General features: G+C 42.8%; 1 protein-coding gene across 1 annotated transcript in view; it reads right to left on the bottom strand.

The window, feature by feature from the left end:
- Positions 1-25,398, bottom strand: part of LOC133500249 (phosphatidylinositol-3-phosphatase SAC1-B-like) — a 53,270-nt gene that overhangs the window by 6,223 nt on the left and 21,649 nt on the right. Inside the window, exons 10-14 of the mRNA XM_061818690.1 lie at positions 16,346-16,432; positions 16,185-16,253; positions 15,897-15,976; positions 15,725-15,823; positions 4,186-4,246 (exon numbers count right to left, since the gene is read on the bottom strand). Coding sequence (XP_061674674.1) covers positions 4,186-4,246; positions 15,725-15,823; positions 15,897-15,976; positions 16,185-16,253; positions 16,346-16,432 — 396 coding nt within the window. The remainder of the gene's footprint in view (positions 1-4,185; positions 4,247-15,724; positions 15,824-15,896; positions 15,977-16,184; positions 16,254-16,345; positions 16,433-25,398) is intronic.

The following is a 25,398-nucleotide window of genomic DNA, read 5'->3' on the forward strand; positions in this document are numbered from 1 at the left end:
TGTTCTTTGTTCTTGTTAGTTTGTTTGTTCTTAGTACTCAACATGAATGTCATACCAAAGCGGCACTGACTGCCGGAGAAAAGGTCCTTGTGTATTGTTTCATACTTGGACATTGAGGCTGATTCTGATGCCTCCTGGACGCTTCCCTGGTAGGGCAAGTCGCACCAAGAGGAGACCCCAGGGACACCCCAGGACATGCTGGATAGTCTATATTAGTTGGCTTGGTTGGGAATATCGCAGGATGCCCTCGGATGAGCTGAAGGAAGTGGCTGCAGAGAGGGAAGTATGGGCTTCCCTGCTAAAGTTACTGTCCCTGCGACCCGACGTCAGGTAAGTGGGAGAAAATAGATGGATAGGTTTATGTGCATAATTTAATACTACCATCATCTAGGTTCTGATTACGTGACTGATGGTTTCTAGATACTTTTTTACTGGCCTTATGTGTTTGACTTTAGTTGACAACCTGTCCTGCAGTACAGTCATCCAAATTTCACACAGATGCTTTGTTACTTGTCCTCCTTCAACATTGACCTTTGAATCTTGGCTGGTCTTCAACTGAAACAAGGGAAATTCCTTTATGAGTCAAGATCTGACCTGGGCTGGTTTACCCAGCAGATCTCTGATTCCCAAGCTTTCGGAGGCCAATGTCAAGTGGCGTTTTAAACTTGCTTGTTTCCAAGATCTTATATTCATCCCCCTGCAACAAAGCCTGGAAAAACATTTTTTGAACTGGTTCCATCAGTTCAATATTCTCATAATGAACTTAAATCTGTTAAATAACACAAAATCAAATGCTGTCTTATCTTGTGATCATATAAAAATAAAAATCAAGCATGTAGTAAAGTTGACAATGGATTCTAGTGCATTAAATTATTTCTTTATTTCTTTATTGACCTTGAGAAAAGTGTTTTTGGTTTCCACAATCATACCTGATTCTCGTGCTCTCTCCCTCCCTAGTTAACTAGAATGGATGACTTTAAGGGCGGCCCGCGTGTGTGGAGATTGCATGTTCTCCCCATGCCGGTGTCGGGTTTCTCCGGTTTCCTCCCACATCCCAAAAACATGCGTAAATTGGAGACTCTAAATTGCCCCTAGGTGTGATCATGAGTTTGACTGTTGTCTCTCTCCGTCTGCTTGGTCTCTCTCCTGCCCGATGACAGCTGGGATAGGCTCCAGCACTCCCGTGACCCTCGCGAGTATAAGAGGCTCAGAAAATTGATGGATGGATGCTCATCAAGATGGGTTAAAACATCATGTTGTTGGTTATAGTTTTAGAAAAATATTTTGCATGTATTGAATCACTTAACCGATAAAGTGCAAAATTGTAGTTCTGCATGTGGCAAAGTGAACAACTGAGCATATTGTAATTATTATACTTAATTATTCGATTTGAATCCGCCTTGTAGTTGTGAATTTCAAAGGTAACTATCCATCAGTAATGAATAAAAAATTTTTCCCCTAGGTGTGATCATGAGTGCAGCTGTTTGTCTCCATGTGCCCTGCGATTGGCTGGCAACCAGTTCAGGGTGTACCCCTCCTCCTGCCCAATGATAACTCGGAAAAGCTCCTGCACTCTCGTGACCCTTGTGAGCATAAAGCAGCAAAGAAAATGAATGGATGGATGGACGACTGGTGCACTCTATCTTAATGCCAGGTGGCGGCAAATGTGACGCATATTTTGCGCAACCTGCGACCCCCCCATTTTTTTTCCCCAGTAAAACAGTAATTTAGAGCCAACATTGGGGGGAAAAAAAACAAACAAATTTAATCAGAATATATAGCAAAGAAAGCCACAATAGAAGAATGAAAGCACATGCCGTTCTGCATCCACAGGAGTTTTTATTCCAAATGTAGAAACAAGATTTGGAATTGGCTCCAGAAGTTAACCAATTAGTAAATGCAAGACCTGATCATTTTTATAAAAAACAAAAAAAGATGTGCACTGTTTTGCCTGCTTTTAGATGTTAAAATAGTTTTGTGACTTTGTTTTTAGTTTTCTGTGGGCGATTGGCATGTAGGTCTGAGGATGTTGAGTTGCCAACCCATGTTTTTGACATTCTCTTTGGACAACGGAGAAGTTCTCGAACATTTTTAATTTGGCTCGACAGCCGCTGTGTGGTAAAAGGCACACATGTTATAGTTTGATGGCCCATCAAGAACAGGGAAACAATGGTACTGGCAGCTTTGGCGCTGTGTGCAGGTGCCAAGTCTTGTAAAAATTAAATCTCCATCTCCATTAAGTTGGTTGACAGGAGGAAGCATGAAGTGGTCCAAAACTTTCTGGCAGATGCCTGCGTTGACCGTGAACCTAAAGTAACACCATGGACCAACACCAGCACTTCATGGGACAACAAACCTTGACTGACACTGGAAATTTTAAACTTAACCCCGTGCAACATGGATTTTTTTTTTTTTCTGTGGGCGATTGGCATGTAGGTCTGAGGATGTTGAGTTGCCAACCCATGTTTTTGACATTCTCTTTGGACAACGGAGAAGTTCTCGAACATTTTTAATTTGGCTCGACAGCCCCTGTGTGGTAAAAGGCACACATGTTATAGTTTGATGGCCCATCAAGAACAGGGAAACAATGGTACTGGCAGCTTTGGAGCTGTGTGCAGGTGCCAAGTCTTGTAAAAATTAAATCTCCATCTCCATTAAGTTGGTTGACAGGAGGAAGCATGAAGTGGTCCAAAACTTTCTGGCAGATGCCTGCGTTGACCGTGAACCTAAAGTAACACCATGGACCAACACCACCACTTCATGGGACAACAAACCTTGACTGACACTGGAAATTTTAAACTTAACCCCGTGCAACATGGATTGTGTTCCTCTCCTCTCTTCCTCCAGATTCTGGGACCTTGATTTCTAAAGGACATGCAAAACTGACTAAACTTTAGCCCACGTAAAGTGAAAAAAATAAGTATTTGAACACCCTGCTATATTGCAAATTCTCCCACTTAGAAATCATGGAGGGTCTGAAATTTTCATCGTAGGTGCATGTCCACTATGAGAGAGATAACCTAAAAAGAAAAATCCAGAAATCACAATATATGATTTTTTTGAAATAATTTATTTGTGTGATACAGCTGCAAATGAGTATTTGAACACCTGAGAAAACCAATGTTAATATTTGGTAGCCGTTGTTTGCAATTACAGAGGTCAAACGTTTCCTGTAGTTGTTCACCAGGTTTTCACACACATGGCGACGGTCAGCCTCTCCTTAATACAGTGCAGGCAGGGGAACCTTCTGTCCCATGCATGATTTCAAACCATGACGTCTTAGTCTATTACCAACAGTCAGCTTGGAAAACGGTGGTCCTAGCTCTTTTCAGGTCATTGAGTCCTGTCGCGTAGTCCTGGGCTGATTCCTCACCTTTCTAAGGCTCATTCAGACCCCACGAGGTGAGATTTTGCATGGGGCTCCACTCCAATTGAGATTAAGTGTCATGTTTAAGTTCTTCCATTTTCTAATGATTGCTCCAACAGTGGACCTTTTCTAACCAAGCTGCTTGGCAATTTCCCTGGATCCCTTTCCAGCCGTGTGATGTTTTACAATTTTGTCTCTGGTGTCTTTGGACAGCTCTTTGGTCTTGGCTATGTTACAAGTTTTGAGTCTTATGGATTGTATGGGGTGGACAGGTGTCTTTATGCAGCTAACGACCCTACACAGATGCATCTGATTCAGCATAATACATGTTGTGGAGATGGACTTGTAAAGCCGGACTAACATGTCTTTGAGAGTCAGAGTTCTAGCTGATAGACAGGTGTTCAAATACTTTTTTGCAGCTATATCACACAAACAAATCATTAAAAAAAAAAAAACAGACATTATGATTTCTGGATTTTTCTTTTTAGATTATCTCTATCACAGTGGACATGCACGTACGATTAAGACTTCAGAGCCCTCTATGATCTCTAAGTGGGAGAACCTGCAATAAAGCATGGTGTTCAAATACTTATTTTCTTCACTGTAGTTGCAGTCCAGTCTGTCTTTAGACCAGAGATAAGCGAGATGCTTCTCACGTTCTCATTCAAGAGTGGCAAGTGGCAAAAATTAAATTATATTAAGCAAATGGCTGCAATATAAAAGTGAAAAATTTAAGGAGGTCTGAATACATTCCATACCCATTGTATGGAAACTCCATACACTCTACTTTTGTACCTTTCGAATGACTGGTCCCCTACCAGGATGAACTCTGCTTCTTGCTCAAATTCAGGTGTGATGGGCTCCAGCTCAGCTGTGTGCCTAATGAGATCCAGCACAATCCCGAAAGAAAATTGAGGGTATTATGATTAAAATCAAATACAATGAATTGTGATGAGAACATTAACCTACTAAATTATCTCTTGTGTTAGATCTTGTGAGAATATGAGTGAAAAGAGATGTGAATTTCCATATGTACCCACGAGAACTTTTTGACCCAGTGTTACCTCACATGCTGAACAGGTAATATATTGGAAAGAAAATATGAAATGAGTTAAATATTTGTAGAACAGCTTGGTTTCAGTCAGCAGCTCCTTAAAATCTACTGAGCCTTGCAAGACGACAATGGCGACCATTGTTATAGTTCATATGGGGCCAATGCATTTTTCTGAGAACAAAGGTGGACTCAAAATGCACCGCTTTAAAGCAGTCTCTCAATAGATTTTCATTAAGGAATGAAAACAGTTTTACCATGTGACTCTTGTGAGAAAATTTATTAATTTCCACCATAACTTTGTCCCACATCCCCAAGAACACATTAACAGAAGAGCATGACGCTTCATGAAAATAAACCCATGAGTAGCTGTTAGAATTATCATTAATATTAACATTATGGACTTGCAACAAAGCCAAAGTATCATCCTTGTTTCGAAGATTCCTTGCACACATAAATGCAGCCAGACAAAGTATCATCCTTGCTTCAAAGAGTCTTGTTCACAGGACGACCCCCCCCCCCCACACACACACAAACAAACACAAATGCAACTCCTAATCTTCCGAGAAGTGGCCAAGGACAACTTCATCAACGCACACACATCATTATCAAAGAATGTGCCTTTGTTTACTTGCTCACCCCTCCTTTGACCTTGTGTGTTTTCCGAAATAAAGAAAGAGTACGCAAGGGGCTGGTTCAGAACGGGTTTGGAGACTGTAACTGGCCCGTCTCGCACGTCCTCGTGATCATAAGAAAGACGACTTCTTGTCCATTATTTGTGCAATTATTCTCACATCACAGACAAATGTAAAGTGTGTTGAATTTGGTGCATACCTGTACATTCATGAAGATGCACTTCAACATGAGGAATATGAATCACGGGAGAGGCTACTAATAGGACATGAGAGACAAATGTTGAGTAGATTCAACCTCTGACTCTTAGTGGGGCAAGAGTATTTAGTCAGCCATCAAATGTGTAAGTTCTCCCACTAAAAAAGATGAGAGGCCTTGAGTTTTCAAAAAGTGAAGGTACACCTCAGCTATGAGAGACAAAATGCAAACAAAAGAAAATCCAGAAAAATCTGATTTTTCAAGAATTTATTACCAAATTATGGTAGAATGGCATTTGGTCAATAAAGGTTCACCTCAATACTTTGCTAAAACCTTTTGTTGGCAATGGCAGAGGTCAGATTTTTACTGTCTTCACAAGGTTTTCCAAAGTTTCATGTATTTTGGCCCATTCCTCCATACAGATCTCTTCTAGAACAGTGATGTTTTGAGACTGTCGCTCGGCAACACAACCTTTCAACTCCCTCCAAAGACTTTCAATGAGAACTGGAGACTGGCTAGGTCACTCAAGTACCTTGAAACACCTCTTATGCAGCTACTCATTTGATGCCCAAGTGGTGTGTTGTCATTGTCTAAGTGAAAGACCCAGCCACGTTTCATCTTCAATGTTCTTGAAGATGGAGGAAGGTTTTTGCTCAAAATATCAAAATACATGGCCTCATTCATTCTTTCCTTTACGTGTCCTGGTCCCTTTGGAGAAAAATGTCCCCAAAGGATGATGTTGCCACTGTTTGCTTTAAAACATGCAGTCATTCCAATTCTATATTCTTCAAATGGTTCATTGTTATTTTATTTTGCTCTTCCAATGGCAGAACAATTTGCTTTTTTTCTAAATCTAGCAGAGGTGCGTGATATTAACCCTCGATCTCCCTGCTGCTGTGAGAAAGTACTTTGCTGTCATCCAAATTTATTGTACTTCCACACCATTTAAGTGATAAGATTTTCTCAAGTCTTGCGATCCCAGGACGAATTATGTTACATCAACTTTATGAGATGTGTTACCTTTTATGGCCGTTTTCACATCATCTTGAGTCCAGCCTTTTTTTTGTTGTTGTTGTTTTTGTGTGTTTCTCTTATTTTATCCTGCAGGTTAACTATATATATTTTTTGTGTTTATGTTGAGCTGGCCAGCAAAGTCATATTGTGTTATCCACAAATTTAGAAGTTTTATTTTAGTAGGACATTAGCTTTCTACAAATACCTAGTCCTTACACATATTTATTATTATTTTTTTTTCAGATGTTGTGTTTCAACTATTTTGCTATTTATCAACTATTTTGCTATTTGTTTTTCCCTTGTTGGAGTTAGTGGTTCACTGAGGGTGACTATACTGACTTCTCCCTGAACAGGGTGACAATTACGTTCCGTTTGAGGTAATTCTCAAGCTTCTACCACAAGTGGCGGAGAATTCTTACCTCTGCATCCTCAAACAGTTGTCACTCAATTTCCTTTTCAAATGAGGTAGCGAACCTCCACTCACACTTTTACACATGCACACGTTTCACGGAGCTCACGTACAGGACACACCTTGCCCTTTTCTCACTTTTATAGAATAATTAGTCTACTCGATAGTGAGGTTCGGTTCTGCCGCAGTCACCCAGACGCGCATTCACTCATTCCTCATGAGTGTGGGAGTTTTCTACTCACCAGAGATGTCTTCACTTCCTTCGGCTTCTTGTTAACCCTCAGCCTCCAGGTGCAAAGTCGAGGCCCAGTCCCGGAAAGGGTCTCGAGTGCCGTGACCACGGTCTTTGCCTGGACGTCGACTCGGCCCCTGGAAACCTCAGGTATCTTGAGATCCGGCTCGAAGGACCAAGTAAATGTCAGGTTCACCAATCAGACATTCATTAAACAGGACAAAAAAGGAAGCAAAGACACCAGTTCAAGTCTCGCGAGGAGAGAGGAGAGGAACTGTCTCGTACAATTCACCACTGCACTCTCTGATTATCCTCTCCTCGGCACCTCTATTTATTTAGTTTTGAGACGCCCCTTATTTACATGGATGTTACAAAAAGGAGACGACAAGCAAAACAGTTTGAAATAAGGTGTACATGTTTGTTCATGTGCGTGTGCATGTGTGGTATCATTTCTTTAACAGGCAGCAGTTCTAACGGTTCTGATGATTTGATGTTTTTGTTGTTGCTATCTCCTCCTAGGAGGCTGCCACATTATCTAGAGCAGAGCAAAGCATTTCATTATTGGAAGCAGATGTATGACAATTATGATCACAATTATTCCTACATGGGGCGTGCAATATTATTCAGCCTCTTTACTTTCAGTGCAATGTTGACTGATGATGATAAATGGAATCGACCTGTGTGTAATCGAGTCTCCGTATAAATGCACCTCCTCTGTGATAATCTCAGGGTTCGGTTTAAAGTGCAGAGAGCATCATGAAGACCAAGGAACACACCAGGCAGGTCCCAGATACTACAATTCAAACTACGTACATGCTATCAGTTACACTGTTGTAAATGGTAATTACAGTAGCCGCTGCGAAAGAATTCAAGCTCAATAAATTTATGGTTTGGAAGTGGAGGAATCAAGAAAATGAAGTGTGCCAAGTTAAGAGGAAGAAACAGTTTTTGTGGGAACAAAGCAAGGTGGTCTGAGTTAGAAGACATACTTGAACAATGGCTTATTGAATAAAGAACAGCCAGAAAGTCTACAGTCACCATTCTCAAGACAATAATGATGGCACAAGACATGAAGATCGAACACTTGGTGCTTTCTATCTGTGCAAGGACTACCATGTTGCAGCAACTGGGAGTGGATTACCAAGAAAAGTGATTTAAAAATGACTGTTGTGAAATAGTAGAATAAAGTTAAGTTAAACTCCGTTTTCCGCTCATTACCAAATTTTCCGTCGTATGTTTTGGCATGCATCCTATAAAATAATACATAATACTTGTGTGTTTAGTAGACTTTACACAATCAGGATTTTTGGGGCCCATCAGCGAGTATATAAAAAAAATAAGCGATCACCGATCCAATCACAAGATGGAGCAATGGGTCTATTAAAATGACCTGTTTGTTCACTGTATATACTATACTTAACTATTCAAAATATATACATTGACAATACATAATGTATCTTTGTTATTCTATGTATGCCAGTGAGGCATAGTGACAGAACAAAGTAATGGTCTTATGTTAAATTACAGTAAGTACATAAAGCAATGATACTGTATATATATATATATATATATATAGTTCTTGAGACATTTTTGTTTGGTGGTGTGTTGTCTGATTTTCAAATTGTAAAATATGTTACACGTCTTTGAGCTGTCGCCTTATAGTGGTGGAGAGGTTTGTGTGTTCCAATGATTCTAGGAGCTAAATTGTCTGGGGCTTCACGCCCCTGGTAAGGTCACCGATGGCAAAGAGGTTCTTGGTGAAGGACCAGACAAAGCATGGCTAAGAGACCCCCATAATGGTATACACAAATCGATTGAGGTTTCCATTGCCCAAATTTGGGTCACCGGGGCCCCCCTCTGGAGCCAGGCCTGGTGGCCGGGCCTCCACCCAAGGGGTTCGACCGGGCACAGCCCAAAAGGGTGACATGAACCCACGTTCTCATGAGATTATGACTTGCTAGAGGGGCTTGAGCGGACAGGTTAAATTTGAGCTGGACAGGAGCTAAAGTGGGGACCTTGACGAACCGATCTCCGGCTACAGAAAATGGCTCTAGGAACATGGAATCTCACTTGCTTGGCAGGGAAGGGGGCCGAGCTGGTGTGTGAGGTCAAGAAGTTTTGACTAGATATAGCCAAACTCTACTCTAAGCACCACTTGGGCTCAGGTACCAGTCTTCTTGAGAGGGGTTGGACTTTGTTCCACTCAAGCCGCCCAAGGTTAGGGGGCGCCAAGCAGGTGTGGGTATACTTTTTGACGCCCCGGCTCTACGCCTGTACGTTGGGATTAAACCCAGTGGATGAGGGTAACCTCCCTCTGCCTTCAGGTGGGGTAACGGGTCCCTACTGTTGTTTGTGCCTATGCACTAAAGAGTTCAGAGTAACCACAATTTTTAGAGTCTTTAGGGGGAGTCCTGGAGAGCACTCCCTCTGGGGACTCCATCATTCTGCTGGGGGACTTCAATGCTCACGTGGGCAATGACAGTGAGAACTGTAAGCGTGTGATTGGGAAGAACGGCACCCCGATGAGAACCCCATTGGTGTTCTGTTACTAGACTTCTGTGCTCATTATGGATTGTCCATAACGAACACCATCTTCAGGCATAAGGGTGTCCACATGTGTACCTGGCACCAGGACACCCTAGGTCGCAGTTCGATGATCGACTTTGTGGTCATGTCAATCGGACTTTTAGCCGGATATCTTGGACACAGTGAAGAAAGGGCCAGAGCCGTCAACTGATCAGTGAATTGGCTGCGATAGTGGGGGAAGATGCAAGTCCGATGTGGCAGGCCCAAACGGTTGGCTGGGAATGGCTGGCAGATTCCCCTGTCAGAAGGCGTTACAACTCCCACCTCCAAAAGAACTTTAATCACGTTCCGAGGGTGGCAGGGGAAATTACCAGCTGGCCAGATGGAATGCAGCTTTGGGTGGTCGCTGAAGCAAAAACACGGGCGTGGGAGGAGTTTGGTGTGGTCATGGAGAACGACTTCAAGATGGCTTTGGGGAAATTCTGGTCCAATGAGTTGGATGCAGTGCACCGTCAACACTGTGTAAGGTGAGGATGGATCACTGCTGACCTTGACTCGTGACACTGTGAATGGGGACAGTGCCTTTTGATTGGTAGACCGGGGTGGTGGTCCCCCCTTTCAAGAAGGACTACCGGAGGTTGTGTTCCAACTCCAGGGGAATCACACTCCTCAGCCTTCCTGCTAAAGTATATTCAGGTCTACTGGAGAGAAGGCTCTGTTGGGAAGTTGAATCTCAGATTCAGGAGGAGCAATGTGGTCTTCGTTCTGGCCGTGGAACAGTGGACCAGCTCTACACCCGTATGAGGTACCGGACTCCTAGATACGGGCTGTTGTTTTTATGGACAGAATCTCTAGGCGCAGCCAAGGCATAGAGGGAGTCCATCTTGGTGGCCTTAGCATTGCATCTCTGGTCTTTGCAGATTATGTGGTTCTGTTGGCTTCATCAAGGTGTGATCTCCAACGGTCACTGGAGCGGTTTGCAGCAGAGTGTAACCTGGCTGGGATGAGAATCAGCATGACGAAAAGAACAAGATCCCAGATACAAGCAACGAAAATGAGTTTCCTTCACAGGGTGTCTGGGCTCTCCCTTAAGAGATATGGTGAGAACCTCTGTCATCCGGGAAGGGCTCAATATCGAGATGCTGATCCTCTGCATTGAGAAAAGCCAGATGAGGTGACTGGAGCATCTGATTTGGATGGCTCTCGAACACCTCCCTGATGAGGTTTTTTTCCTGGCTTGTCACACCGGAAAGAGACCCCAGGGACGACCCAGAACATGCTGGAGAGACTATGTCGCTCAACTGGCCTGGGAACACCTCGGGATCCCTCGGGAAGAGTTGGATGAAGTGGCTTGGGAAAGGGAAGTCTGGGCATACCTGCTAAAGCTACTGCCCCCGTGATCGAAATGGAAAAGTGGTGGAAGATGGATGGATGGAAAATATGTTCCTTGGCTCAAAGATTGGAAATCACTGCTCTACTCGGGTCATGTAATTGAAACACCCAGGTCAAACCAACATGACAACATGACAGAAATAATGGGTGCTAACTTACAGAAATAAATTACTGAATTGCAATAAAATTACTTCACCCACATTGAAACTTTCAAGCATGATCCGATAGAATGGCAGCATTTTTACACACAACCGAGTGGAGGGGTCACCAACGCAGTGCCCGCAGGCGAATGGTAGCCTGCGAGGACCACATAAAGCGCCTGCGAGGTATGTTCTAAAAATACCATAGGCCACACATTGTTACTACTATTTGTGCTTTAAATTCTGAATCTGACTTGCTTACGTGAATTAAAATTTTAAAATACCTGTAATGTCATTTACTATAATAAATTAAAACGAAAATATTTTATGTACATGTAATGAACTGAGTCTGAAAATTTCCGCAAACAGGTCACGTAGCCCTTCATACGATTGGTGCTCACGAAGTAGCCATATGCCTCAAAAAGGTTGCTGAGCCCGGCGTTAGTGCTAGCACTAGCTTGCTGAGCTAAGATTTTGGCACCTGGATGCGCAGTGTATACAAAGTACGTGAACATACCTCAAACCAAGATTTACATGAAGTCCTCCCCTTTCCTGAACACCGGTGACCACAAGCACATGTTTTCCCAGATTTTGTCCTTATGAATCAGTGGGTGCACTACACTCTTGCTGGCATCGCCACAGTAATGAGTGTATTCGGTCGTGTTTGAGCTGACAAAGCCAAATCATCGTAAAAAAAACAAGACGCAGTCGTATTAGAGTACAGGTTTCTAATCCAGTAGTCTGACATAGCGCAAGTGCGAAACAACAAATTAGTTTTGTAGTAAAATCCAGACAACTATTGGGAGTCACATATTTATGGTTTTATGTCAAAAGAAAAACGAAAAAGATAAAAATAAACTTGTATTAAAATATAGTGGGCACAATGGTGATGCAGAATAAATAGCTTTTGCAGAGTCGATCAATGACGTCATTGATCGGATCGGCAAATTATGACAAAGCCGATCAGCATATAATACTTATGTTGAGCCGATACTGTGGATCAAATCGGTGTAAAGTCTCGTGATAAGTATAGAAACAGACCCTGCAATGCAGACTGTGGTTTATAATCCGGTGTGCTTTATGGTGCGGAAGATACAGTTGAAGACAAACCTGACATTTGGTACAAAACTCATCTACAGCTTTTCTGCGTTTGATCCCAAAGAACAAACGGAAATTTTATTTGTCTTTTAAAAATAGGTACGGTGTCATTGGATAAGCTCTAACTCCAGAAGTTCAGTGTGCATGACAGCCTCTGTCAGACTGTCCTGTGTCTGTGTTGCATCTGAGTGGATAGCAGCAGGTCCGCGCAAACACTGTCTTGGTCTTAGGCGCCATGCTGTACACGGGTTGGCCCTGCTGACTCCCCACCATCCTCGACTCCTACCCTCTGTACTAGTAAAGGCTCCAGGCCTAATGATGATGCTGCTGGAAGGAAAGCGATAACGTGGCAGAGGATGAGGTGGTGAGCTTGCCAGGACGGAGCTGCTTTCCACACGCACACATTCAGTACATCTTTTCTTTCTGGACCAGCTTTGGAGAATCAACAAAGTCCAGTCCATTGAAGAAGACGAGACCACATGTGATCACGCTGGCCATTCCCCAGAACAGGACGTAAGCAAGAGTTTCTGTCCATGTGTCACCTACAGAAGAACACCAGGATTACTAAGGACCTCACTAATGCTATGAACCTTGCCACTTCCAGTATTCTATTGTTCTGAACTTAAAACAGATATCTGTAGAGAAAAAGTAACCCCAAAATAGACTCAGTAGATTGTTGTTTGATATATTTGGTTTTCAGACAGATTTTGACCCACCAACATTTAAATTGAAATCTGCATGAACCTACTGCTGTCAGCAACGTAAGATTTCCCTATGAAACGAGTACATGTTCTGCAGTCTAATTGTTGCCTCTATTGAACGTCTGGGTGTTTTTAAGAAGATAAGTGAAAATAATGAGGTTAGATACACTTCAGGATGGTTGCTTTGTTCAAATTCTTCTTTTCCTTTGGGCGAGTCCCGTTATCTTTTTCTATCTAAGCCTATCTCCTGCATGTTCCACTCTAACACCCACTGCCCTCATGTTTTCCCTCACAACATCCATCAACCTTCTCTTTGGTCTTCCTCTCACTCTTTTGCCTGGCAGCTCCATACTCAGGACCCTTCTACCAAAATACTCACTCTTTCACCTCTGAACATGTCCAAACCATCGAAGTCTGCTCTCTCGATCCTTGTCTCCAAAACATCCAACTTTGGTTATTCCTCTATTGAGCTCATTTCTAATCCTATCCAACCTGCTCACTCCTAGAGAGAACCTCAACATCTTCATTTCTGCTACCTCCTCGTTCTGCTTCCTGTTGTTTCTTCAGCGCCACCGTCTTTATTCTGTACATCATGGCCGGCCTCACCGCTGTTTTATAGACTTTGCCCTTCATCCTAGCAGAAACGCTCCTGTCACATAACACACCCGACACCTTCCGCTAACTATTCCAACCTACTTGGACCCGTTTCTTCACTTCATTAGCACACTCACCATTGCTCTGGATTGTTGACCCCCAAGTATTTGAAGTCATCCACCCTCACTATCACTAATCCCCCCACCTCCCCGCCCCTCTCATTCACGCACATATACTCTCTTCTATTTTGGCTAATCTTCATTCCTCTGCTTTCCTGTGTATGCCTCCATCTTTCTAATTGTTCCTCCACCTGCTCCCTGCTTTCACTGCGTATCACAATATCATCTGCGAACATCATTATCTAAGGGCATTCCAGTCTAACCTCATCTGTCAGCCTATCCATTACCACTGCAAACAGGAAGGGGCTCAGAGCTGATCCCTGATGCAGTCCCACCTCCACCTTAATTTGTTCTGCACACCTACGGCACACGTAACCCATTTCTGCTGCCGTCATACATGTCCTGTATTCAGGCATGTGATTTTTCCGTTTATAGGTGGAATTCCGTCTGGTGGTGAAACTGGATGAGATTTTCTCTTTTTTGAGTAAAAAAAATGCCTGGTCTGAAGCCAAAGTAGAAAGTACAGGATGAGATGGTGAATAATGTTCAAATTCCACCTTGGCGCAGCCTGATCGAGGATGAAAGGACAGACAATACAGTGCAAAAAAAGCTAATTCTGTATTTTAAAAATAGGAGACATCATAACATTAACCTTAAAACTGTTTGGGAGCATCATTCAGCTTTCAACATGGATTGCTAAAGATATTGTGCAAGCAATAATTCAGTTTTACACCAAGAAAAACATACGGGGGATATTATTGTGGGTTAAAAATAAATAAATGAAACAAAGTTGGAAGTGACATTTCAAATTTACAGTTCATAGTTGGCTTTGTTTGGTTAGCAATATATTTGTTTGGATGTTGACATTTTCATTGCAAGTTTGCAAAAACACAAATAAAATTCTTGAAATTTTCTGATGGTAATGTAAATGCTGTAATCTGAATATTTTAATGAGGCATTTAACTTCAATGGATAACACCGATCTGACCACAGTGCCTGTTGCTGCTCACAGTGGTCAAAGGGAGCGCTCAGGTGTGTAGCGTGTTTGTGCAGACACGTCAAAAATTAGAGGGAACATTGGTGGGTACTCTGAACTGCTGTTTGGTGCATAGGCACAGACAACAGTCAGGACCTATAAGCCTAACTGAAGGCGGAGGAAAGCTACCCTCTCATCCACCGGGGTAAACCCCAACGTATAGGCACCGAGTCGGGGGGCAATAAGTACACCCACACCAATGTGGGCAACTTCAGAGTGGAACACAGTCCAACAACTTTCAGAACCTCTCGACCTCCCAGACCAACTTCTCTCCCAAAGAGATGACATTCCATGTCCCTTGAGCTAGTTTCTGTCGCCACGGATTGGATCGCCAAGGTCCCCGGGGCTTTGGCTACACTCCAGCTCACATCACACCCAACCCCTATGGCCCCTCTCACAGGTGGTGAGCCCATGGAAAGGAGGAGCCATGTTACCCTTTCGGGCTATGCCCGGCAGAGCCCCACGGGTGCAGGGTCAGCCATCAGGCGTTCGGCTTTGAGTCCCACCTCCAGGGCTGGCTCCAGAGGGGGGGCCCCGGTGACTCACATCCGGGCAAGGGAAACCCATCCATCTATTTTCTTAGCCGCTTATCCTCACTAGGGTCACTGGGGCCTATCCCAGCTGTCAATGGGCAGGAGGCAGGGTACAGGCTGAACTGGTTGCCAGCCAATCGCAGGGCACATTGAGTCAAATAGCTGCACTCACAATCACAATCATATCTAGGGGCAATTTAGAGTGTTCACGGGGAGAACATCCAAACTCCACATATGGAGGGCTGGGATTGAACCTGGGTCCTCGGAACTGTAAGGCCAACGCTTTATAGCTGCGCCACTGTGTCGCCGCAAGGGGAATCGAGATCCAATATTTGTATTCGTCATAGGGGGTAAAGAGTCGTACTTTGTCTGGTACCTCACCTGAGAGCTTTTTGCGATGAGTGACCCTGGCACGAAGCCCCAGACAACTTAGCTCCTAGGATGACTGAGATACACAAAGCCCTCCACCACAATAAGGTGACAGCTTGAGGAGGGGCATTATTGTATCATTTAACAAAATTTGATTATATTGATGATCATGACTGGCCTGAAACAGGAGAGGTTTAGTCTGATTTGACTTCAGACAGTGAGACCAAAAATGACGTGTTTTTGCACAGTGTATGTAAACATCTGGCTTCAACGGTAGCTGGCTCCTTCAAGTTAAAGCAGAAGCAAACTGACCCAAATTCCTCCTGGATTTCAGCAACCATGTCCAACAAGATGTACAAACGATGCCACTGCATCAGACTGCACTCCTTGTGAAAGTCAAATGCTATGTACCTGAAGATAAGCAAGTATTAGCAACGTAATGGATTAGATGTGAAGAATAATGTACATAATGGATAACTCTTACTTGATGGTGCCGTTTCCTAAGGTGACCACCATCTTTTCAAAAGTCTGCTCTAGTGGATTTTCTGAGCCTTTCTGGTTGATCTGCAAGAAGACGGAAAAAATAAGTAGCCTGAAAGTTTAAAATTAATTTATTTTTGATTACAGCTTGATTATCACCTTCATGTTTTCTTGTTTGTACTACTCTGTTAATTTAAGTATATTTTGAGTGAGTAAGCGCAATAAAAATTCAATGAAGACATGAAATATTAAGGTTACCACCCAGGTGATTATTATATTTTACCCATCTTACCAGATTCAAAATGACTTGCTTCCCATAAAGGATTATCTGTGAGTCAAAGTGTCTCTGGAATCCATCCAACTGAGGCAATAAAGAGGGGGAATAAGAAAACCATATGAATTCATTGGGAGATAAGTTTTTAATGAGTAGATGAATGCAAAAGGGTATTTTACATGGTTCATTGTTTTGCTGATCTGTGGTCTTGGCTTGTACTTGAGGTTGGGCCTTTGAGACCAGTAAAAGGGTATTGAGCCTCTTGTCTGTAAAAGAGATAACACAAGCAATGCATAAATCTACATTTATCCCACCGTCATACCGCTGTGTACATGAAGCAAAAGGTAAAAAAATTTAGATGGCTTTATCACATCCTCAATGTTTCTCATTGTTTTAGCAAGCAGGAGACATCAAATACAGTGTTGGCTCACTACAATGAGGTTCATGTTCCGTGGCCACACTATTACATAGATTTTGTGTTTGTGTGTGTAATTTTTTCAGTGTTCAAGGCTTTTTTTTTTTTTTAAACAGCGTATGAATACCGATTGTATTCTGTATCCTGATTCGCAAAGGGAAACCCCCCCCCCCGCAACGTGAATTGCGTTCCGATTGGCCAAGGGACTAGAGAATAAGTACCGGACCACTGCCACAGGGGCCCTGCGGCATTACAGTGCATCCACACAACACATCTCAGCTTTCTACAAACCCGCGGTGGCTGTCCAGGTACAAACGACGGGCGATCGTGGGCCAAAAAAAAAAAAAAAAAAAAAAAAAGCTTGCGTACAGTGCTGTCACTGGGGAAAAAGGAAAAAAAAAATTACGTGACGTGAAAGCACACATGAAGCCCATCATGGCCTTTTTGCCAAGCATAGTTAGGGAAGGGCAGGGATCAATGTTCCCTCTAAACCTTTGTGTGTCTTACAAAACGCACTAAGCCCCTGAGCAGCTCCTTTGAATACTTTTTGTATTTCTATTTTGCTTGGTTTGTACTTTTGTTTTTTTTTAAAAAATTATCTGTACAACAATCATTAATAATCTTTGTGCATGTACTGATGTAGTGGTAATATATATCTCAGAACAGGGCACAGGACACACTTGTACTGGTCCCTGCAATTCTCAGAACAGAATCCCTCAACCAATGTAAATAAATGCTCAACGATGACGTAACATTTTATTAATACTGTTAACACATATTATAGTCTTAAATAAATAACACTGTTTAACAAAAACATTTTTGCATAAAACATTAGTGCATAGTGCAGTTTATCCACATTACACAACCTTGGCCAAGCCTTCAAAAGAAGCACGTGACTGATGTCGAATCTGAAAAATATCCATCAAAGCTACCTATGGTGCATCACTGTCAAACTCATCATTGATGGCTCGGTCCAGTTCTGGTGCCTCCTGCATTCATGAATAGTGATCCCGTCTTGCTCCCACAGCATGTAATCCTCTGTGTCATCCATGGCATTTGTGAAGAAACATTTTTTGAATCCTAGGAGACTTGGTTCCCTTTAGTCCTCATTATTGTCAGCGCTTTGAGGGGAAGGTCCACCGTGCTGACAGTGCACCCTCTTGCCTCCGTTCGGGTACAATCTGTAGCAGCTCTTCATAGCGTCAGGTCGCTATCAAAACGAGAGCTAAAACTACATAGAAATGAGCTTAATGGGCACTTTAAAAAAAAAAAGCGAGCATTTCAATTATGTGCACTATCCCGTTTTTTTTTTTTTTTATGATCGTACGATTGTACTACGTAGTTTTAGCTCACATTGTTTTGCTTCCGGTTTGGCTGCGTTATCAGCAGCAGTGATGACTTTTTTTAAAAGCGGCTGCAGAACTAGCCCTTGTAGTCGACATTTTCTGTCTTGTTTAAGTTAAACTCACAGGCAGTCGTTTCTGATGTTTGGTGCAACACCAACAAATACGCTATGCTAACAATTGTAAAATGCAAAGCTCCTCCCAAGGAAGTCAGAGTTCAGGTTGGTGGCACGCATTACCATAATTTCTATAAATGTGGACCATCGGAAATCGTATATCATTTCAAAATGTATATGTACACCTTTTTTTTTTACCACTCTATGTACCTGTGTAAGACTATACAATGTGATTGTATTTTTTATTTTTCATCCATACCTAAATATAATGCACTCTATTGACTTTTTTACATTCCCATAAGAACAGTTAAGAACAATATTTACCTTTTGCAAACTTACAATGAAAATGTCAGCAAACTTAGGCTATCCTCAACTTCACAATATCACAGTCTGTTTTTCTTGGTATAAAACTCAATTATTGCTTCTACAATACCTTTTGCAGTGCATGATCCTCCAAACAGTTTTATGGTGAATGTTATTTTGCTCTCTGTATTTAAAATAGAGTACTAGCTTTTTGTTCATTGTAATGTGTTTTCATTCTTGATGAGGGTGTGCCAAGGTGAAATTTTAACATCTATTTACATCCACAATATACCCCACTATTAAATTGATTGAATTAAAAAAATGAAAAGTCATAACTTTTGCTACACCAGCATTCTGGTATACTTAGGTACTTTGCCATCTCATTGTGAATTTGTAGAACTGACCGCAAGGAGAATATTGTTAATGAGAATTTGAACTTCCTCTGGGTTAAATTTTTTACCAGTGACAGCTCATTTCTTTTCTCTCTGTCTTTGTCTTCCACAACAAAGTACTGATCCCAATTCCAATCCTACATTGGGGTACAATTCTAACTGCTTTCAGATGACTTGTGCTGAATGTGAGGTAGTTCAGCTTCAATTCTGTCCACAAGTTTCCTTCCGAAAACTCCCTTTCAACTTTGGCTTAGAAACACATTGTTCAGACGAGGCCTTTCTCGCTCAAAAAGGAGAACATTTTGTCAAATTTGCACATACTCTGACAGTCATTGGATCTTAAAATAACAGCATTTCTTTTCTACTATTGCCATTATTATCAAGGGGAAAAATAAGCAGCATGTCTAGCTTGTCGTCGCTCTATGTTGCCCAGAGCACTTTGCTAACTAAACACTGGTAGTGGGCCGTGCATAAGGAAGCGGTCATTTTAAACGTTGGTTGATGGGCTACGTAATTATGTACTGTATGTAAATTGTGCAATTGGATGAAGCAGCCAGTCACCCCTCACTCTTTGAATCACATTGCAAAATGGCAAAAACTGAATGTTATGTTATACTTTCACTTTGGGTTTTGTTTTTCATGATTTTGTGTGCAATGGAATGTCTGTGCAGAGACAACATCAGCAGTGCGCATTTGCGCACATGCACAGCTTAGAAGGAACGTTGGCAGGGACTCTTCGTCTGATTGTCCGTGTGCGTATGTGTGCTTTAAAATACGGTCGCTCAGGTGCACCAAGTTTTTTCCAACGGTGAGCCAGTAGTGCACTTTCACAGAAAATTTTGTAGCATTAATGGAATTAGTTCCAAAGCCTAATGCGAAAACGATGATGTAGGAACATTTTGGATTGAACTTCCATCCTGATCACATCACTCATGCCTCCACAGGTATGTCAGCACGACTAATTGCCTTTCCATTTTTCATTGTCATTGGTGCCTTTCAAACGTCCCCATTACTAATTAGTACCACTTCCTCATCCATCGCACTTGCATCTTCTACTCTTCCTTCACTCTCATTTTCTTCATTCATCAACATCTCAAAGTATTCTTTCCATCTATTTAGCTCACGACTGGCACCAGTCATCACATTTCTATATCTACCCTTAATTACCCTTACCAGCTGCAGATCTTTCCCATCTCTATCCCTCTGGCCAACCTGAAGAGATCCTTTTCTCCTTCTTTCGTGTCAAACCTGGTGTATATGTTGTCATATGTTCGTTTAGCTTTTGACACCTCTAATTTTTCCCTACGTCGCATTTCAATGTATTCCTTTTGCTTCTTTTCAGTTCTGCTCATTGTCCCACTTCTTCCTCGCTAACCTCTTTCCTTGTATGACTTCTTGTATTGTGGGGTTACACCATCATGTCTCCTCCCCATTCCGACCAGAACACTCACCGTGTACTCTCCTGTCTGTCTCTCTGATCATCTTGGCTGTCGTAGTCCAGTCATCCAGAAGCTCCTCCTGTCCATCGAGAGCCTGTTTCACCTCTTTCTGAAAGGCCGTGCAACATTCTTCCTTTCTCATCTTACATCACATGGTTCTCTGCTCTACCTTTGTCTTCTTATACTTCCTCCCCACCACCAGGGTCATCCTACACACCACCATTCTATCCTGTCAGGATACACCCTACCCTACTACCTTACAGTCAGTAACCTCCTTCAGATTACATTGTCTTCACAAAAATGTAATCCTTCCTGCGTGCTTCTATCTCTGCTCTTCTAGGTCATGCTATGTGCCTGCCACTTCAGGAAAATAGTATTCACTACTCCCATTTCCGTCATTTTTGCAAAGTCCACCACCAACTGTGCCTTAAATTTCCTTCCTTTGATGACGCACTTACCCATCTCTTCTTAATCACCAGTTTCCTTCACCAACATGTCCATGACAATCTGCACCAATCACAACTCTCTATGCGTCTGCGATCCTCAGAACTACTTCATCTAGTTTCTTCTAGAATTTGTCTTTCAACTCCAGGTCACATCCTACCTGTGAGACGTTTCCACTAATTACATTAAATATATAACACCCTCAATTTCAAGTTTCAGTCTCATCACTCAACCTGATACATTTTTCACCTCCAAGACATTGTTACGCAAATCTTCCCTTAAGATAACCCCACTCCATTTCTCTTTACATCTACTCCATGGTAAAATAATTTAAACCCTTCTCCTAAACATCTAGCCGTACTTTCCACTTGCTCTCTTGGATGCACAATAGGATCAACCTTTCTCCTAATCATCATGTCAACCAACTCCAGAGTTTTTCCTATCAAAGTCCCGACACTCAGTTGTAGGCTCTGTGCATACCTCTTCTGCCAACGAATCCGCTTTCCTCATCTTTTGTCTTCGCCCCACAGTAGCGGAATACCTACTGATGCACTGCAGGGTAATGCTGCCGGGGGAGAGGACAATGTTAACCCGAGCCACGGACAAGCAGGTTTGGGATTCTTTAGATGAACACTCATATTTGTTTGGCATAGTTTAAAGCCGGGTGCCCTTCTTAATGCACTAGCAGATTGCATTAGCTTGTGCCCCCACAGGGTTGCATTTTATTTACATTTATTATATATATATTAAGGCAAGAAGCTTAGGAGCAGGGTTTAAATTATTTTACCATGGAGTAGCTGGGAAGAGAAATGGAGGAGGGGTTACTTTAAAGGAAGAGCTGGCTAAGAATGTCTTAGTGGTGAAACGAGTATCAGATCAAATGTTGAGGCTGAAATTAGAAATTGAGGGTTTTGTGAATAATGTGATTAGCGGCTCTGCCCCTCACAAAGGATGTCACCTTGAGTTGAAAGAGAAATTTTGGAAGAAACTAGACGAAGTAGTCTTGAGCATCCCAAAGAGAGAGAGCTGTGATTGGTTCAGATTTCAATGGACATGTTGGCGAAGGAAACAGGGCGATGAAGAAGTGATAGGTAAGAACGGCATTCACCAAAGGAACTTTGAGGGTCAGATGGTAGTGGACTTCGCAAAAAGAATGAAACTGGCAGTGGTGAACACTTTTTTTCCATAACAGACTGGAACATAGAGTGACCTACAAGAGCGGAGGTAGGAGCACACAGGTGGATTATATTTTGTGCATACGATGTAATCTGAAGGAGGTTACTGATTGTAGGGTAGTGGTAGGAGAGAGTGTAGCACGACAGCATAGGATGGACTCAGGGTTCATACTCAGTCGGACCCAAAAAATTGAAGGGCTTTTTAGGGCCATTCTTAGGGGTTGACACGAAAAATTTAGGGCTGAAACGGAAAAAATTTAGGGCCATCGTGGGAAACCAAGAGTAAGGAAAAAAGACTCATCCAATGGTGCCATCGGCTGTTCTTGGTTCATCAAAGGTTCCAGTACCTCAGTACCTGTGACAGTGATCACCTGTGCCCCTTGTGGTAGTTCTCATTGATATAACCATTGTCAACGTCTTCACATAACAGTATACAGAAAAACTGATTCTAACTACAATTGCAACTATATACACAAATGTCTTCTTCTGATGTCTGTCTCAGCACCCCTACTCTAGCTCCTCGAGCCTACCCAGTGCCTCCTCTATTGGTTGCTGCAGAGGTGCCAAAGAGGCTCTCTTGTCCTTTGCTCTGCCTCTGAGTGCATTGGGCTCGGTGATAAACCTCACCTTCCTCTTTTCTTCTGCCTGGTCACACAGCCTGTCAGCCTTCTCAATAAGCGTAGATATGTCAGTCTCTATTCTGGCTTTTTTGGCTTTGAGGCAGTAGAGATGAAAAGTGGGCAGCGATGCCAAATGTAGCCAGGTACGAAGTCTTCCTTTCCCCACAGTGGTAGTTTTTAGCAATGTCACTGTCTGGGAACATGACTGCAAACACTTTCAAATTATTTTCACAAGATTTGTAACTGTAATGGCTGCAAATCACTTTTAAAGTCCACACAATCTCTGCCTTTAACGAGTCCGCCTTCGTGTATTGAAGTACGTTCATAGAGCCTGACTTCTGGCTAGTTGAAGTCGATGCCTGGACAACTGTAGGTGCGCATGCACTGCTAGTACCACTGCTTGAAGTTGACCCTTCACTATCTTTATATTTTAGAAACAGATTCATACCAACGGAAGATGAGAGAGTCTTCGCCAAATCAGCGTGTCTCCTTTTTTTCTCTAACCCCAACTGCCCTCATGTCTTCCCTCACCACATCCATAAACCTTCTCTTTGGTCTTCCTCTCGCTCTTTTGCCTGGCAGCTCCAACCTCAGCACCCTTCCACCAATATACTCACTCTCTCGCCTCTCTCAGCGCGTCTCCTTTTTTTCCGGTGCGACTCCAGCGCTTTGACGCCCATCTTTCCTAGCTGGTAGCTCTGGTTGCACAGATGGCAGTAAAACATGTGCCGATCTTTTGCATCTCGACGAAACCAGCTTCCAAACTTTGAACTCAACCATCTTGAAAAATGCACTTTGATGAAAGAAAGTTTGATGAAAGACGTAACGAAGACGAAGTGAAATGCCGACTCACTGAAACGAACAATGGAATATCAACGACAAGATGGCGACTCGTTGTCAACACGGTGACTTCCGTGGACAATTTCCGGCTGTTTTAGACGCTAGATGGATCGCTATTTTTTTTTTTTAAATAAAAGATAATTTTTTTTTTTCGGGAGAATTTTGGCGGTAGAGGTCCTCCCTTTGATTTTTTATAATTTAAGGCCTTTTTAGGAGCTTGACCGGTTTTCGCGGATTTTAAGGACTTTTAGGAGCCCCTAAATGCACCTTTGAAAATTTAGGGGGTTTTAGGGACTTTTAGGGACGCGTGCGAACCCTGATGGTGGTGTGTAGGATGACTTTGGTAGCAGGTAGGAAGATTAAGACGACAAAGTTAGAGCAGAGAATCAGGTGGTGGAATTTGAGGAAGGAAGAATGTTGTGTGGCCTTTCGGAAAAAGAGGTGAGACAGGCTCTAGCTGGACAGGAAGAGCTCCCGGAAGACTGGAGTACTATTGCCAAGGAACTCAGAGAGGCACGCAGGAGAGTACTTGGGGTGTCTTCTGGTAGGAAAGGGGAGAAGGAGACTTGATGATGGAACCCCAAAATACAGGAAGTCATCCAAGGAAAGAGAAACGAAGAAGAAGAAGAAGTGGGACAAGGATAGGACTGAGGAGAGGCGGAAGGAATACATTGAGATGCGACGTAGGACAAAGGTAGAGGTAGCCAAGGCTAAACAAGAGGCATTATGACGGCATGTACACCAGGTTGGATACGAAAGAAGGAGAAAAGGATGTCTACAGGTTGGCCAGACAGAGGGATAGAGATGTGTAAGATGTGCAGCAAGTAAATGTGATTCTGTATAGTGATTGAAATTTGTTGACTGGTGCCAGTAGTGTGCTAAGTAGATGGAAAAAGTATTTTGACAAGTTAATGAATGAAGAGAATGATGGAGAAGGTAGAGTTGAAGATGCAAGCGTGAATGACGAGGAAGTGGCAATGATTCATAAGGGGGACGTTAGAAAGGCACTGAACAGAATGAAAAATGGAAAGACAGTCCTGATGACATATCAGTGGAGGTATGGAAGCAATTTGGAGAGGTGGCTGTGGAGTTTTTGACCAATTTTTTCAATAGAATACTAGTGAGAGAGAAGATGCCAGAAGAATGGCGGAAAAGTGTGCTAGTCCCCATTTTTAAGAACAAAGGCGATATTCAGAGCTGCAGAAACTGTAGAGGAATAAAAATGATGAGCCACACAATGAAGTTATGGGAAAGACCAGTGGAAGCTAGACTCAGGACGGAAGTAAGTATCTGCGAGCAACAGTATGGTTTCATGGCTAGAAAGAGTACCACAGATGCAATATTTGCATCGAGGATGCTCGTGGAAAAGTACAGAGAAGTTCAGAAGGAGCTACATTGTGTCTTTGTGGATCTAGAGAAAACCTATGACAGTACCAAGAGAGGAACTGTGGTACTGCATGCGTAAGTCTGGTGTGGCAGAGAAGTATGTTAAAATAGTACAGGACATGTATGAGGGCATCAGAACAGCAGTAAGGTGTGCCGTTGGTGTGTCAGAAGAATTTAAGGTGGAGGTGGGACTGCATCAGGGATCCGCACTGAACCCCTTCCTGTTTACGGTCGTAATGGATAGGCTGACAGACGAGGTTTGACTGGAATCTAGTTGGACGATGATGTTCACAAATGATTTTGTGATCTGCAGTGAAAGCAGGGAACAGGCGGAGGAACAATTAAAAAGATGGGGGCACACACTGGAAAGGAGAGGAATGAAGATAAGCCGAAGTAAAACAGAACAAATGTGCATGAATGTGAGGGGCGGAGGAGGAGTGAAGCTTCAGGGAGAAGAGATAGCGAGGGTGGATGAGTTCCAATACTTGGGGTTAACAATACAGAGCAATGGTTAGTGTGGTAAAGAAATGAAGAAACTGGTCCAAGCAGAGTGGAACAGTTGGCGGAAGGTGTCCTGGTCTTCTATGTGACAGAAGAGTGTCCCGCTAGGATGAAGGGCAAAGTTTATAAAACAGTGGTGAAGCCGGCCATGATGTATGGATTAGAGACGGTGGTACTGAAGAAATAACAGGAAGCAGAAATTGCGGTAGCAGAAATGAAGATGCTGAGCTTCTCGCTTGGAGTGAACAGGTTGGATAG

This window comes from Syngnathoides biaculeatus, chromosome 5 (genome assembly GCF_019802595.1).
Source record: "Syngnathoides biaculeatus isolate LvHL_M chromosome 5, ASM1980259v1, whole genome shotgun sequence".
NCBI lineage: Eukaryota > Metazoa > Chordata > Actinopteri > Syngnathiformes > Syngnathidae > Syngnathoides > Syngnathoides biaculeatus.